This window comes from Rhamphochromis longiceps, linkage group LG19, assembly GCF_057381845.1.
Source record: "Rhamphochromis longiceps isolate RC_006_pf linkage group LG19, R_longiceps_female_GT1.1, whole genome shotgun sequence".
In the NCBI taxonomy this organism is placed as follows: Eukaryota; Metazoa; Chordata; class Actinopteri; order Cichliformes; family Cichlidae; genus Rhamphochromis; species Rhamphochromis longiceps.
Window position 1 is genome coordinate 17,751,888 of NC_140575.1, and position 17,813 is coordinate 17,769,700.

Below are 17,813 nucleotides of genomic sequence, written 5' to 3' on the forward strand. Positions count from 1 at the left end.
TTATTGTTTCTTTAGAGCTGTTGCCTGTTCCTCAGTTTCTTGAAGTACATGGACCTGTCCCTCATTGTGAATCTTTGGTTTGAACGTGTGTGAGTGGGCAGGCCTTACTTTGTCAGAGGTTTTCCTGGATGCACATACTCTCAGCAGTTCCTGTTTGATCCGTAACTGGTACACCTGCACCAGATCACATCCCTCGTGAATATTTAAGGACTGGCTCAGTCATCCAGCCTTTGCCAGATTCTACAGCTCAACACTGGTATCAGATTCAGCCTTTTTTTCTTTCCTAGTGTGTGCCTGAGCTTCTCTCCCCGTCTCACATTGTCATGTGCCAGCCAGTCGGACTGAGAATTCACTCTGAAATAAATCTCTCAGGAAAACCTCTGTCTGGGATTCATCCGTTCCCTTGCACACATCATCCTAATAAATAAACCTTGAATTGAGCTCCCACTGTTTGTGTCTGCAATTTTGACTCTGCTAATTATGCTTCATTCATGTTATTTGAGACATTGACTGTTTTACTGAGCAGTCCTGCTTGGTGCACTTTCCTGACCTGGAACACAGCTTGCACCTGATGAATAGTACATTTTTTTGTTTGTTTGTTTTGCTGTTCTGGACCCTGTTTTGCATAACTATTTAAATCCTTTAAATTCTTCCTTTTAAATTCTAATCCTTGTAGAACTGCAACCACATAAGCTAGCGCAATAATTCTTTTTGCATATGAAACCGGAGGAGTTGTACTTACATTTTATGCCATCAGCTTGTCCTAATCAGCTGTTCATAACACTTCCTACATTGGAATAGCTGTTAGCACAAACTATCGCATGTCTGCCATTTCCTGCCCCAAACCGGAAATGACATCATTTTCACGGAAAATGTAGTTTTTTATCTTCGGGGCCTTGTAAGCCTATTCTGGTGTTTTTTAAAAGTCGTGTTTGACTTTACGCTTTTCTGTATAGTTTCTGGGATGCTTAGAACTCAAATTGCACTGCTGGAAATAGTTTATTTTGATGCACTTTTTTTTTTTTTACAAATTTACATGATATTTATTTTTGGTTTTTCCTGCAGTGTATAAAAATTGGTATATCTGAAAATAAAACTATGAAGACACTCAAAATAAATTTCCTGTGGTGGGAAACTAATTTGTGCTACTTATTTGTATTTACAGTTTTGAGGGATAAACGTCTTAAATTTCTCTAGCTAGAAATATATGTAAAAAAGAAACAAAAACGATTTTCAATTTTTTGTAGTTTCTTTCCACTTTTTTGCAATTTATGTAGTTACTATGGACTTAATGCATACATATTATTAAAATTTGGGATATAACAGTTGTATTGATGTATAGCAATTTGAAATGCTCCCAATAATGGCACTACAGCATGTAAAAATATAAAGATAAGCTCTGGCGGACTTGGTTCTATGGTAGGTAGGGTTAAAGTGATAATTTGTAAAACTATCCCTTTAAATTACTAAGAGGTACCTGCAGTAACTGTCTGCTATTATTTGAAATAGAATAACATTTTACACTTGTTAATAAATAATCAGTCCTGAAGCAGGGGTGCTTTTGAGGAAGTTTCATAGAAGTTACCTTTCTTTGTGAAGCCACGGATTGGACCATTTAATTTCATCAGAAACTGGATTTGATTCTTGAGTCATATCTCTTCAAAGATGGCGGTGTCAGCCCATGGTGTGCAGATTAAAAAAATTATCATCAAGTAGGAAACTCTGGATTTGGACCAATGCCTGCAAAACTCACCTTTATCTTTGGTAAATAGCATATGATAACATTCTAACATGGTGGGAATAAATAATGCATCGATCAGTTCTGGTATGATTTTTGTTCAAGCTGACTTCCTAGAAACCAGCCAAAATTAAAGCACTTATTATACAGACTAATAAGTAACTCGGAGAGCTGCTGCATGTTTTGCATTCTGGAGTGGGCATTCTAAAACTTCTTGTGTACATTTATGTTCACTAAGAGCTCACAAAGAAATGAGTAATTATGGACGTGATTGTTATGTTTATCACTCTGCACCTGCAGATAAATCACTTAATTCTAACAAACACTTCATGAGAGAACGAAGAGGCATCTGTACAAACATTCTGGGATGCTACTCTTTTGAATCAACTTAAACCACAAAGGATGTAAGCAAAACATAATAGTTCTCTGTCCTAATGTGCTGGCCATGGTTATCCAGTGATTTACATAAATACATGCTAAACAGAAATATTCCCCGAACAGTTCGTAGACAGCAGATATATTTGTTACTAGCAATTTACTCTAAAATCCCAGAACTGTTTTCACAAAAATCAAATCAAATGTGTTTGGTTATTTTCCTCTGGAAAGAAAACTCACCAGAGTCCACTGACTACACTGGAAAGAGGCTCTTCTGGCCACATTTGATTTGACGGACACTCTCACCATTTCAAATTAAATACACTAGAATTTGTTTCAGCTGAATAGATTCGAAGTGAAAATGCTTAAAGACATGTGGCCTAAGGATGAACAGTCCTTTTCACGTGCTGCACATTAAGGTCTCTGTTTCAGAAATAGAAGAAAAGCAAAGGTGCAAATTGCACAGTTGTTCAGTTTTGTGCATCTTGCAAAGATAATCCTGTATAATATAGAATTAGAGATCAGAAAATCATACAAACATTTACTGAACCTGACTGTTTTCCCCAATAGAGTGGCTGAGCAGCAAAAATCATGTCTGAAAAGTCTAGAGATTACAGATACAGTTACAGCTATTGTATGCACACAAAGGGACCGAGAGTAAGCCTGACGAGTGAGAGAGACAGAAGCTGATTTTTTTTCATGAGTCATCCAACCATTACACCTCCGGTTAAGAAATCACCAGACTGTGTAACCCTTCATCACTAAAGGACTTTTTTTGTATTACTCAGTGGTTCAATAAGTAAGCAAGTAAGACAATTCTGCTTTCCTCTGCATTCACTTTTTTTTTAAGAATTATTTTTGTTGTGGTATTAATATCTTAAAATATTTTATATTATTTGAAGTACCATGCTTTGCCATTATTTATGCTGTTTCTTTATAGCTTCTCGATTGCAAGAATCCATGTTTTCCTGTGTGGCAAATCATACCTGCGCTATATTTAGAAAGGTGGATGTAGAAACAGGCTGTATTACCTCATGTAGCTTTCTTCTTGTGGACTGTACGGTTACATTTTTTTTTCATCAACATTCCAACTTCAGCAATAGTGAGGGAAAAAACATTTCTTTGTTTTCCAGATACATCAAAACATCAGGTTTATTTACCAAGGCTTTATGCAAATATGATGACCTGCAGACTGGGCTCATGTTCAGTTTCAGTGAATAAATGCTAAGTGGCAGCAGACTTTGTAAACACATTGACACTCTGATTTGTTTTCAATGTAGCTGTCACAAAAAGAAACAACAGTGTAAGAAAAAAAACACACAAAAAGACTACTGTCAGGTTTGTTAAAGGTGCTTTTTTCTTCAACTTGTTTTACTGAATAGCAACCTGATAGCTCTTGCAGATCTCACACATAAACCTGTGATGTGAGAAAAAATGCAGTGTCCTTAATTTACTCTCTTAAAAAATGCTGCTGTCTATCTGATAACCTTTCAGCTCAGATCCTATAAAAGTGTATATCTGAATATCCGTTGTATCGTGAAAACACAAAGCACCATTCCAAACGAACTTCCCGACGTTCAGCACGCAGCGGTCATCTTCCTCTTGAGCCTTCAGGAGGTGCACATCGCTGTCTTATCAAGCAGCGCTTGGCCCTTGTGGAGATTATATTTACTCTGTGCTGCCGTAAGCACCTTTCCTGACAGATTATATGAATTAAGGCCTTATTATGGGCTCTGGCCAAGAGCTGCATGTACCGGTGATTTGTAATAAGGGCAGTGCTGAGGTGAGTCAGCAGCAACTGGCCTGATTACAGCAGCTGGACCTCAGGAGGAAAACCCGTGGCTCATCTGCGGTAAACAAACACCGCATGAGGGGAAGAACACTCCATTAGCTTCTTTGTACTTTGTAGGCAGACGCGGTTAGACAACACTTTCCATTCATAAGGATCACATTTGAAAAATGTCATCAATAATGGAATCTGTAAAGTAACTTGATGTTGCAGGAAGAAGAAAGACAGAAGAGCCATTTTGGTTCATAGGAATTAGACAATATTTTATATTCTTTTGTAGCAAAATGTTTTCACACATAAACAGGTTTTTTTTCTTGTTTTTGTCCTGGAACCTCAGGTGAGAATCATGACTATGTTGAGTCAAATACACACTTAAATTTATATCTTAGTTAGCAGAGTGGAGGGGGATGTTATATGATGTCACAAGCAGAGACGGCAGGTTAAAGGGTCACTTCACACATTCACTAAAATACATATTTCAACGTGTACCCCCAGTGTCACAAAAGCAAATGTTTTCTGGTTTTATTTGCTCAAATTCCAAAATAAGCATCCTTGAAACTTCAGATGAAATAAAACAGATGGGAATAGATTTAGGTTTCTTCTGCTTATAGTCACAATGAATTCAATTTCAAAATCTTTAGCAAAACAACTTGTTTTAATATGTAAGGTAAAATGCTCTCCGCTTATAATAATGAGTGAAACTATCAGGATATAATGAGAAATTAATAGAAATGAAACCAAAAGAGGGAGGATGATTTGTTGCATGAAAGTGGACAATATAGATAAAAATGTACCTAACTTGTTTTTTTTTTTGTGACTTTGTTGCATCGTTGTCATTAAAACCAACTGTTATTGGCAAATTAGGCAGACAAGTGTCTGCAAACAAAATACCTGAGATACTAAAGTAACGTGCTGATGATATTGGGTAATCTGACTTATTCTGTTAAGAATAAATAATAAATGTTATGAATCACACGGTCTGTAGCACTCATTCATTTGCAGCAAAGACAAAAATCTTCAAAAATGTAAGTTAACAATTGTTTAAAAAGTTGTAATGTTTTGGCAAACATTAAATTGAGGGTAAAACGACATTCGTTGAGGACTCAAAATCTCAAAGATAAAGATTAACACTTTATTACGGGCTCAGTCATTTCGATTTTTTCTGTTCAGCATTGTGTAGGTATTCCTCAGGCTAGCAAATTCCTGCGAAAAGTTACGTAGTTGGCAGTGATTCAAAGTGTTTCATACAGGTTTTCGTGGAAAACAATATGCTGGGAACAAAAAAAATCAGACAGTGATACAGAAGCATGTCTGTGTAGCTTATTGCTGCACCTGGGCTACAGCTCTGGTACAGAAGAACATTTACACTGATATTGGAGGGTTTTGATGAGAACGGTTTTGCTGCTGCTGCTGCTGAATTAGTTTTTGTTCAATTCATGAATCAGATCATTTTGGAACTGAACTGGAAAATGGGAACGATTGTCAAAACAGTAGAAATGTTATTATAAAACAATATATGGTTCTTAAAGAAGTAAGGACTAATATGGGTACTTTTCTGTCACTTTTATGCAAACAAACAAGATAATTTTGCAAAAAAAAAAAAGAAAGAAAGAAAAAACTGTATAGATGTTTTTTCCTTATTTCCTTAGTTTTCTTTTCATTGATTTAATATCAATCAAACTTTTGAGTGTAAATCCAAAACTGCTGCTGGTTAAGTCGAACGTGGGTCTTAAGGTGAAATATGACATGTCTCTACTGATTAGAGTCACAACACTGACAGTTGGTAAATAATTGTGTGGTGAAAGCATAGAAAGAGCAAAGAAGGCAGAAAAGTCACTGCACAGGTATGTTTATATATCTTTGCCACAATAACACAAAGAATGTTTCGTTTTATAAAGGACTCCATGTAGATTGCTTTTGTTCAACAAACTGTGATGTGGAAACTGATTATGAAAATCCATATCTGGCTACAGGCAAAAAAAAGTGAAGTAAAATAATACCAATCGTAGTTTAAACATAACATTATTGCCATTACCAAGATGAATGTTATGTGCAAACACACCTACACATTGATTTTATGTCATTTATGCTCTCACTCTCTTATTTGCAAACTGTGGAAGCTGCCATGCTGACCAACAGAGACTGCCCACGAGAGTGAGCTCAACAGTAAAACCTTTGGATTTAAAAACAAGGTTGTTTTTTTATGTTTTATAATGCAAATGTAATATTTTAAATGACACAAAAGTAACTCCATGCCTCAACTGTCTCAGTCCTAAATGCACATGTGGCTTTCTGGAACAAAGTGCTATCCCTGCAACTGAATAATAAGAATAATAAGAAAAAAGTCTCATTCATCCATTGGAGCAGTGCACGCTTCGTCCCATAACCCTGTTGCAATCATCTTGAACAAATGATTTATGTCGTTGGCCACTTTGTAGGTATTACTCTGAATTTATCATTTATTTTAGACACATTATTAGAGAATGTTTGTGCTTTTTAAATTGCTGAATTTATAAGCTCATGATTTTAAAGCTCATTTGGATATACTGTATGTCATATACAGTTAAACACACTTAATGTCAGCAGAATGGATATACTGTATGGCACGGATACAGTGCAACTCAGTATTGCGGCAAAACATGTAATATACACTCTGGTCCACCGCGTCCATTTCACGCTTTGCCTCTCCAAAACATGAAATGGACACACATACAGAAGTTACATTACCGCATTACCAGCAGTGGCAGATAATATATTTAGAACCAAGAAGTCAGTAGTGACCAAAAAAACATATGCAGGACATTCCAAGGTCCTTAATCGCCACAAATGGTTAAGCTAGGGGGCTAATATGTATTTACATGTAAATGTGTTAATAATATCTATTTAAACACTTTACTGTGATTCTTTTCAAGTTGGCTTGAAATAAAATATCTCCCTCTTCTTTTACTGCAGCTTACTGGAACTTCGACATGCGTGTCCTTTTCACGCTTCGTAGAGGCAAAGAGTGAAACGGACACGGTGGACTGGCGTGTCTATTGCACGTTTTGTGGTGATACTGGGTTAAACAATGATTAAAGCTTTAGGTAAACAGGGTCCTGATCATTTTTGTAACAGATGTAACAGATCTATAGAAGAGATACATTGTTAAACTATATATATATTGGTCTGCATTTTCCAACACCGTTGTATTGCACTAGAGGCAAAGCTCTCTGAAACCATGAGCAAATAAAACCAAGATTGTCTACAGTGTACATGCAGGAATACCACTTGAGATAAGTTGGACAATAAGTATTTTAGTCATTTGAGTGGCTTGACCCTTTAACAAAAGCCACTCCTCCACTTCCCCCTTGCAGTATCACATAAAATCCCATTTCAGTAAGCCAACTAACAATGATCAAGTTGGTACGTCACAGTAAAGCACCTTCTCACTGTTTGCTTCACATAAAAATAAAAGTACTACTGCACGATTGCCCCCTTCCCCCATCCCCATTTACATTCTCACCCAGTTATTGTACAAAAAGAATGCCAATATACAGAACGGTACACCTACTGTAGGGAAGAAACGAAAACCGATGACCATCCCACATGTTAAAATGCAGCAGAGATCCACAGAATATCGAGAAAGGCATTAAAATGCAGAGATGTTGCAGTTTTGATCAGCAGTAATCTGAGTAGAGTCTAATTCAAAGTATTTTACTGCAATGTACAGCCCTGTATGAAAGAGAATGAAAGATAAATGGGCTCTCTGATGGATCAATTGAAATAATACATAAACCAACAAAGGTTCTGTATCATGTAACTTGGTGAAATGTTTGGCCCTTAATGAGTTATCGTTCCCCTTTTTTCCTTTCTTCTAAGCAGCACGATGACCTTTATCAAATGACAAATTCCTCCATTTAACCTGGCTAAATGAGTAATTGCCATACTCTCTTGTTTGTGTTACCTCATGAGAATAACAGCCTGACGATAGATCCTGCTTTTGGCAGCTTTGGGCAAATGATTAAGTGGGCTTGATGGATTTCAAACACCATCCACGTCCAGTGACTATAATATATCTTGATAACATCTGAAACCGTACCCTGAGGCGAACACTCTGTTTACATCAATGGGCCTTTTGCCTGCAGGGACCATTGTCACCAGGGCTAACCTATGGGGAGAGTATCAAAGCACTCAAACTGACATTTTGTTAGAGCAGGATTTAACCTGAGCTGGAAACACACTGGATTTTGACTGGATGGCAACAAATAGTTTTTTGACAGCTTTACAATCAAGCAAAGAACTTTGTGTGTGGAGCTGTTTGTGTTCAATCTTAGCTGTAGTCCTACTTGCTTTAAAATAACAACGTACGATACATAACCTGAGGTACAAATACAAGACTGGCTTGCTGTGGTTCATTGTTATGGTATCTAGAAAATAGGACCATATTGTTACTGAAAATTAATCATGTTATCAATTTGAAAGTGTTTGCAATGGCTGTATGAGAGATGGTAGCCTCTACATATGTGTATGTGTGAGAGGGTCTATTTGTATGTGACCAACAGCTACAAACTCAGTACCGAGATGTGCTTCTGCTGATGAATTGCCTCAAATAATAAATAGTAAAAATGATAGAAAAAATGACTGAAAATAAAAATGACTTTGTTTTAATTTTCTACTAGCTCCTCTGGTCTTTCTACTGTTGCAGTAGTCCCATTTCATGCTGAGGGTCCATGACATTATGATCCACTTCACCACAATCGAGGCAAATCCTCTTGGTATTCAGTTGTTTTAATAAAGACATAGTAAATCCACTTAGAATTTCTTGTCTTTCTTTCCCTTTTCTCCCCTCAGGGATAATCTCATGTACCCTGTGGTTTGGGAAATATTCCTTGTGGGCCATTTCTGCAGTTGTTTTAAAATGGGGACATTTTTCAAATACAGTTTGACACTGTCAGAGATGAGATCATGACCAGGAATCTATTGATTTGAGTGTCTTATATTGTCACTTGGGTTAGCTTCATGCAGAAGATAGTTTCCCTTTGGGATATCCTTCACTTTTCACTCATGTTTCTTTTATTCTCATATAGATTTATTGTTTGGTCATGAATCTCACATGTGGTCTTTATGGTCTTCAAACCGTGCTCTCCATTACCCACTCGGAGCTCTCAAAACTGGGCTTCTCATCCTCACTGTCATCATACTGCAGCAGCATGCCATTAACAGACAGACTGCGTTTAGTCCAGATATTACTGATCCTGCGTGGGTAGCTGCTGCGACTCTGTGTGGCCCCTACGTGACCCATGTCAAACGAATGGCTCCTCTTTGGCTTACCCTCCTGGGGGAGCCCTAGGATGCGTCCCAGCATGGTTGTGGACTCTGCCCTTCCAAGCAATGGTTCTTTATCAGACGGTGGTACCACAGCCACTGCCATAGCATTGGAACTGGTGGAGGGTCCAGAAGTCCCTGCGCCATCTCTCCCTGCCCCTCGCAGCTCCAGTGAGGTGAAGGCCCCTAAAAGGTGGTCCAAGTTTGGGCGTGCTTTGGGGCCGTGCCTCCTGAACTTGTTGCTGGGCAGGGTGGTGCACTCACTGCTTTGCATGCTGTAGCGGTCACCAGCCCCTCTTGCTGTTTGGCTGTCTAACGAGTTAGAAGAGGAGGAGGACGAAGAAAGACTGCTCTGGAGCGATCCACACTTGAACTCTACCATTTCCTCACGCATGACCACCACTGTAGATTTGACCTGTGGTGGGGCACCGTTGAACCTGTTCATTCCTCCGTTCGTCTGAGAGTATGTGTTACTCACAGTGGGCAGTTTATTAGTCTGGATCCCACTCGTCACCTTATAGCGAACCATGAGGATAATGATGAAAACCAGCAGTGTGGCCACGATGATGCCACCGATGACCAGGATCATAGTGCCACCCATGAAGCCACTGTGAATAGACTGACACTGTGGGTAATCCTCAGTGGTGACAAATTGGACACAGCCTACAATATTGGTGGCAGTGAGAGTCGTAGCAGTATCATCCCAAATGGCCAAGACACACAGGTCATACTGCATCCCTGGGACCAGATTAGTGAGTACAAAGGCCCTGTTAGTCATGGGAATCATTCTGAAAACAGAAACAGAGAGACGACATTAAAAATACAGACTTCTTGCCACAGGGATTCAAAACAAGGCCATAGTGCCAAAATGTTGAAAGTAGTTTGAATTAATATCTTATGCTTTGACATATCAAGGAAATAGTACACAATTAACCATGCTAAGTAGTTATTTATATGCACAAAGTAATTCAAAAAGATGACTTCATTGCTCCCGGTATATACCATTTGATATCCATGCAAGCAAATAGTAATGAGATAAATAGTGAATGGACAATTTTTAAATATTGTTGTTTTGGCTAAATGTAATATCTTGTACAATCCATTAAACACGCATTAAGTTGTTTCAAGTCAATTTGTTATTATTTCTGATGTTTTAATATGACTGCTTAATTAAGCTTCAGTGCTTTTTGAGTTAAACTGAAACTCAAATCTGCAGTAAGTTAATTGCCCAAGAGCTTTGCCAATGAAAAGGGTGTTTTCAAAACCTGTATTTTGTTGCACAGACAGCAACTGCTTTTATCCACTCATTCATCTGGATATTTGATCTCAGAGACATTTAATTAGTAAATCCTCTTTCTCCACGTGTCAAAACATGTAATTTAAAACCCTGCGCATGACTTTCCAACCGAATGCAGTAAAGTTTTTTAAGTGTTACAATTGTCTTGCTTCTTTGTAGGGTAATTTGCTGTGCTTGACAGGTCGCACATGCTGCCATCGAATCCAAAACTTCAAAGTAGTTGGATTTAAAATGCTGTTTTGATGCTAAATTAATAAATCTCTGGTAATGCCAATTAGTGGACATGCACAGTTTAGAAAATACTTTTTCTGTGTTTAGGATACTTTACGTATAATTTGACGACCACTTTCAGCTACCGTGCCCTAGACCATTAGATTTTTAAAAATCTAACACAGGAGCAGTACCATAAGGAACAGGTTGCACCTTGAAGTGACTTTCTGTGATTTGGAAACTGAACTGAATTAAACAGAATTAAATAGAATGGACGTTGGCCATTGATCTTCTGCCAAAAAAGACAATAGATGAATATAATTGGTCTTCAATCTTGCTTTAACATCATGGTTAGAGAAGCCTCAACAAATTTTCGAATCCAAGCCATTTTTGAGGGGTGTATAAAACATAATGTATTTCAACTTTTGATTTGAAAATGTATCATATTCCAACACAATTTTGTAATTACATGTACAATACAACAAATAATTTATTGATGTGAAACTGGAAAACACTGGGGTAAAAAAGGTTTAGACTCCAACATACCCATAAGGGCATGTATAAATAGATTCCTCAGTCATTCATCCATTGTTGCTTGCTGTTTTCTTATAGCATATGTGTTGAAAGCTTTGATCCCTCTGAAGTGCCTCCACCAAAGAGCCCAGACACCAGCGGGGCTACAGTTCATTATTCATCCTTAATTGCCTCTTTCTCCCATAACCAGGAAGAAGCTGTGCTTCCTCACATGTTCCAGTGGACTCATGCAATCCCTCCTCTGCTCCACATGGCTGTGATTGATTTTTAATCATGCCATTGTTTCAGTGCAGGCAGTGGGAAACTACATCGGCCAGCTAGGGGGGTGCACATATGCATGCTATGAAAGGATATCAGTATTAATTCAGAAACAGTAGTTGTCCTGTCTTTTCACATTATCTTTTCCTTCCAGTTTATAATGTGTATTCTGGTGTGCAGATAAATAAATTGCTTTAGGCCATTTTTTCTTCTGTATATAAAGTACATACTGAGGATTACATTAAAGAATAAAGCATCAAATCACATGGTAAGCAAAGTCAGTGCTCAACACTTAAATTAATGGCTACCAACTGTGCACTAAAGTGAAGTTAAACTAAGAAATTCATCCTTAAATCTGCATTTAAGAACTTGCATGGTTTTAATATCTCAAACTAGCATTCAAACAAATAAATGTACATGTTTTGTTATATGGGGCCAGTCTTGACTGACAACATCAAGAATGCAATTTAAATAATCTCTTTTCAGGGAAACAATTTTGCTGCTGCGAATCACTGAATGAAAAAGGAAAATACATTTTACAAAGCTTACATTAGCCTTACAGTTGCAGTTTTGTACAAATTAGAGAAAATTCATAAGGCCGTTTACTAGAACACAGATGAGTCATCCACTGTTTCTGTCACTGGGATGAAAAAAAAATCTCAAAATTCATGTTGTTCCCTTTTTCTGGCATGAAAAGCTGGCACTAAGTATGAAAGCAAGGATATCAGATAAACAGCTTATTATTGAATTTACAGTGATGGCAAGTTGCATTAAAAGCATTTGGGCAGAGTGATATCTTTCACAATTGCTGTGCACAGTTCTATTCTTAGAATCCTAGCTAATACCCAGCCGTTTGGATTTTCTTATTATTTCATTAGATCAGGTATTGGTGATCAGATATGGTGTTTGATAGAGAAAGTAAGCCTCAGTTATCAGTGCTAGTAAGCCTGAAATGAAAATGCTCAATTTCCTGCCTAAAACAGACCATAATGTGGTAATGTATAAACTTCAGCATACTAGTCATTCAAGGATCCTTCAGTGAGTTTCTTTACATAAGTTAACATTAGTTTGAGGAAACAAAACACATTATGTGGCAAAAAAAAGGTGTAGGGGGTCGGGTTAGATCAGTGAGTGAGCAGACAACCATATGCTGTATGGCCGGAGAGCACTAGGCCCAAGTTAGAGTCTGACCTGCGGCCCTTTGGTGCATGTCTTCCCCTCTCTTCAAAAAAGGCCAAGTTGTCCTATAAATTGGGACTCATACTGTATGAATAAATCTGATTGTTGTTACTCATCCTTTAACCTCCTAGGACCTGGTGTCCACATATGTGGACATCACATATTGGGTTGCCTAGAGTCTAGACCACAATACGAAATTTAGCTCTACGAGGGCCTGATATCCTCTTCTCAGAAACTACATCAGGTAAAAAGATAATTCTTTGGTTTTACATTCATCAGGTCCCAATCAGCCAAAATAGCAAAGACAAATTAAAAATGCATGCAATGAAAGAGTTGGGGTCTTAGGAGGTTAATGTACCTAAATGCATCAATTTAATATTAAACAGCATGGCTGTATTTTTGTATTTCCAAACAGTTATCTTTGCTGAATGTTGCCGCTTTCACTGTCTCATTTGACATAGGAAATTGATTTCACAGAGCCCAAAGATCTTCAGTAACAGTCTCCAAGCTCACACTTTATGGACTTGAGCAGCTTAAGAAGGATACATTGAAATGAGGGTCTATAATCCTTTTTCTTCTTGGATTTCTAATTAATGGTTCAGGGCAAGGATTGCACTTTGGATTGCACTTTTTGCTTAAAAATGTGAACACAGCAACCCGTCAATTCTTAATTTAAACAAAAAAATCTCAAGAAGGATTAAGAAAAATGAATGTTGATCTTCAAGTAACACTTCAAAGGAACTGACTGTCTCAAGTACTCACCCACCAAACAATTAACAGCTGAGAGAAGAAATCCAACTGTATGTATTCTAAAGCTAAAGATTACACTCAAGACTCAGTGTGCCACTTTGAAGAGAGAGTTTTTAGCCCATACTTAGATGTAATCAAGTTTCAGTAATCACTCTTACCTGTAAATGAGGACTTCATCTTCAGAACAATTGTACTGAAGCTGATACATTTTGACCTTTGGAGTTGCTTTGCTAACACTCCACTTGACCAGAGCAGAAACAGCGGTCACTTCTGATACAGACACCACCTTCTCTGGAAGAGTTTTAGGCTCCCCTTTACTGATCTTAGTAGAGCTTGTTATGTCTGACAGGCCTGACTTGTTCTGGGTGGTACGGTTTGTACCATTACTCAGATGGGGGAGTTGAATGATTGATAGCTCAATGGACGCTGTAGATTCTCCTGCAGCATTAGCAGCAATGCAGGTGAATGTACCGTAGTCCTTAGATGTGGTGACTGTTATATCCAGAGTCCCATTTTCATATACAGTTGCTCTGGAGGAGTTGCTAATCAAACGGTCATCAGGAGCAACCCAATGCACAGTTGGCATTGGATCGCCAACAGCTTTGCAGCGCAAGCTAGCTGTCTGTCCCTCGAGCACGAGCAATTTGTGTGTATGTTGTGTGATCAGAGGGGGCTCACACACAAATTCCTCCTCACGAACAGACCAAAAGTAGCGTCCCTTTAGACTGGCAGGAGAAGCACAGGTTTCCATATCGTCCTCCCGTTCCAGTCTCCGAAGCCAAAGCACTTCACAATTGCAGTGCAAAGGGTTTCCACCAAAGCTTAGTGAGAGCAGGGGTGCATATGGTGTGCTCATCACCACATTGCTCTGGGAACGTGCAAAGATAGGATCTGGAGGGAGCTTCTGAAGACGATTAGAGGTGAGGTCCAAGCGTGCCAGTTTGTCGAGATCTGTAAAGGTTCCCTCAGCAATGAAGGAGATGAGGTTATGGTCCAGACTCATTTGATGGAGGTTAACCATCTTTCGGATGGCCTCCCAAGGCACAGTGCGCAAGTTGTTATATGACAGATCAAGATCCTCCAGTGTCAGTAACAAGTCATCAAAGGCTACTTTAGAGATACGGCTCAATTGATTGTTGTTGAGGATCAGGTGTTGCAGGTTAACCAGTCCTCGGAGGTCATCTGGTCCCAGTTCAGTCAACCGGTTACTATCCAGGTGTAACGATCTTAATGTCTCCAGGTCAATAAATGAGAAAGGCTGGATGTCGCTGATGGTGTTCCGGGACAAAGTGAGATCCACCAGACCTGTCATATTGGCAAAGTCCAGGGTGGAGATCTTTAGGATGAAGTTGCCACCCAGCCGGAGCTCCACAGTTCGCCGGTCAATGTCTGGTGGAACAAAGAGCAGACCTTTGGAGGGGCATAAAGTCCCCAAGGACTCTGACAAGTTCTGGCAGACACAGTATTTGGGACATGCATGGACCATCGTAACTGCAGTTCCCAGGAACAGGAGACTGATGACCACTTTGTCCATGTTAGCTTATGCAACGAGGACCTGAAAAAAAGAAAAACAAAACAAAAGATAATCAGAATCAGAATACTTTATTGATCCCTGGGGGAAATTTACAACTTAGTTGTATGGAGACTAGTTTAACTACAGTATTACTACAGTATTAGCATTGGTTAGCTTAACATAAAGAACAAACTGTCCAAAGGAAACAAAACTGGGCTGATTAATATATTTTATCTCTTTCTAAAGGCTATGTCATGTTTGGGAAAAAGATTGTGACTTGGGTTGAAATACAGCCATTCACAACAAGTTGATGTGATGCCTTACTTCAATGGTTTTAAAGATGTAAACAGAAGACACTTGAATCAGAAGACTAAATCCAAACACCATACTTTTAATCCAACAAGCTAAATATCATTAACAGGTGACTGAAAATGAAAATGTAAGGTCCAAAAAACAGACAAAAAAAAAAAACAATAAGATGCACAAAAGAACAAAAATACACAACAAAAATGTAGAAACTGGGAAAACACAAAGAACACTAGTTTGAAAGGAGAAAATGACATAATGGTGGAAACCATTAACTGCTTAGTACAAAACATAAAGATGATCAAGCAAGTTGATGGTAAAAGATTGTGAAGATAAGATATGGAGAACAATAATTGTATAATACGACCGTATGTAACAGAATTAAAACCCCATAACTATGACAATGACCAAGCATCTTTTTGTGACCCACTGTGAATGAGACCATTCTAACCATTGGTGTAAGGAGTGCATCAGCCCAACAACGCAAAGAAGACATTGTGCCTCTCTCTCAGATGCCAGTGGCTTTGATATAAAGACAGCATCCCACACCCTAGTAATGAGGACACGCTTGAATTAGGGGAACACAAACACACAAGGACGAAAAGTTTGTCAAAAACAAGGTGTATTTTTTGTTACAGTGCTCCATTAAGCTTTATGATCAAAACTAACGTTATACATTTTCAGTTGCATGTAACTTAATGAGCCTGTGTGATCATGGATTGTGTACAGGGTTGAGAGCCATAAATCCAGTTCTGACAGAATGCCAGTATAGTCTTTGGACCATATGGTCCAAAAGCGCTTGTTTAATGAGCAGGTCTGATATTTATGCTTGAGAATATTTTACATTAATATTCTCTATTATAACCTTCATATGCATGTACTTTGCAATGCAAAGAAGGTGTGAGAAATCACACGAGGATTGTCTGAATGAAGCTCAGGATTAAACTGTGCTAAGAAGCTATTTTTAATGACGCACATGCTTATAAGCTGTCATTACAGATACCGACATACATGCAGTGGAAACTAGTTCAAGTGTAGGGTACCTGAACTAGTTTCCACAACAAACAATGCATGTTGTGTTCTTTCTTGGGATGTTACACAATTTTGTTAAGACAAAATGCAAAAGTTACATGAACTACTCATTTACTACATTTTTTTTATGCTGTGCGCTATATATGATTTTACACAGTTTTTCTCATTTGTTTCCTTTTTTCATTGTGTCTGCACCATTGTAGTCAGAAATTTGGAAAGAATATTACACAAACCACATGTGTTAGACATGGAAAAAGTCAGCCTGCCTCTGTACATTAACAGTCCTCACACCTGGCTGACTGCTCCAAATGGATGGCCACACTTGACTTCATACAGCTAGCTTTTAATTCCCCCAGATATTTGTATCATTAATTCCTAATACACTCAAAACCTAAAAATCAATTTCAATCATCCTTTTTTTTTTACATGAGCAATTTTGATTAATGGGAAACTCTGCCTTGTAGTCTGCATGGTTCTCTCTAGAACCATGGAAGCATGGTTGTAATTTGTTTTACATTAACTACGTCAATTCAGATATTCATTATTATGTATGTCTGAGGTGCTAGTTGCAGCATTGTGACTTATGTGTGACTACCTTGCAACATCTCTTCATGTGTAGGCTGTGCTTTTCAATAACTTAGAAGAAGAAATATATGACTATTTTTTCTAATTTACAAAATCAATCTGTAATCATATCACAAATGCTTCCTCATTTGGGTTGTGTGTCACAGTGAAATGCTTAGAAAGCTCATGCAAAGTGGTTTGTTTTTTTTTGCAATACTCACTTTCACCAAAGAAGTTAATTTAAAAAAACAAAGCCAAAAAAACAGCGGAACTACCAAAATTATGATCCACAGTTTTGATGAGGCCAAATGGTACTATAAACCTTTTAATACCAAGAAGAAATACAACACAAAATTCTTAGAAATAAAAAAGCAACATGTTATAGATATATGAGAAAGAGAGAGAGAAAGAGAGATTTCTCATTTTTCAGTTCACACAGCTAAAGTCCTTTTCTTAATTTTTAGTATCGTAGAAAAAAGCTACAATGTGGTGCTAATATTTATGCTACAGACTTTTCTGAGGTTTCACTGTCTCAATCCTAATGTAACAATTTAAAATCAGCACTATTTAAAACTGTGAAACTCTGTGCAAAAGGCCTCATGGTGAGAGCTGTCAGTGATGACAGACAGGTTGTCTCATGTACTCATTTTAATGGACACCATCTAGAAACAGCAGCTGAAAAGTCCTATAACCTCAAAGAATCTGCCTTTATATTTTATGTATCGTTTTTCATTGGCAGTTTTTCACTTGAAGGGTACAATTTTGGTGGGTAAATATTATCAAAAAATATAGAAATTCTGTAGAAATTCATATGTATTAGATATAATCTCAGAAAGATTCCTAGTATTATCTACGTATATTCAACGTGTATTACGGTTACTGGGCAGAGAAATGTAGGCAGAAGAGATTCAGAGGTGACCTTTCAGGAAGAGAAGAGGTTCACTCACAAAGGCGTACAGTATAA

The 17,813-nt window shown here is 38.0% G+C and overlaps 1 protein-coding gene across 1 annotated transcript in view; it reads right to left on the reverse strand.

Annotated features, from left to right (window-relative positions):
* Window positions 1-7,453: 7,453 nt before the first annotated feature.
* Window positions 7,454-17,813, reverse strand: part of LOC146646511 (leucine-rich repeat and fibronectin type-III domain-containing protein 2) — a 138,593-nt gene continuing 128,233 nt past the window's right edge. The window contains exons 4-5 of the mRNA XM_085391127.1: window positions 13,593-14,989; window positions 7,454-9,994 (exon numbers count right to left, since the gene is read on the reverse strand). Coding sequence (XP_085247253.1) covers window positions 9,013-9,994; window positions 13,593-14,968 — 2,358 coding nt within the window. The 5' untranslated portion in view covers window positions 14,969-14,989 and the 3' untranslated portion in view covers window positions 7,454-9,012. The remainder of the gene's footprint in view (window positions 9,995-13,592; window positions 14,990-17,813) is intronic.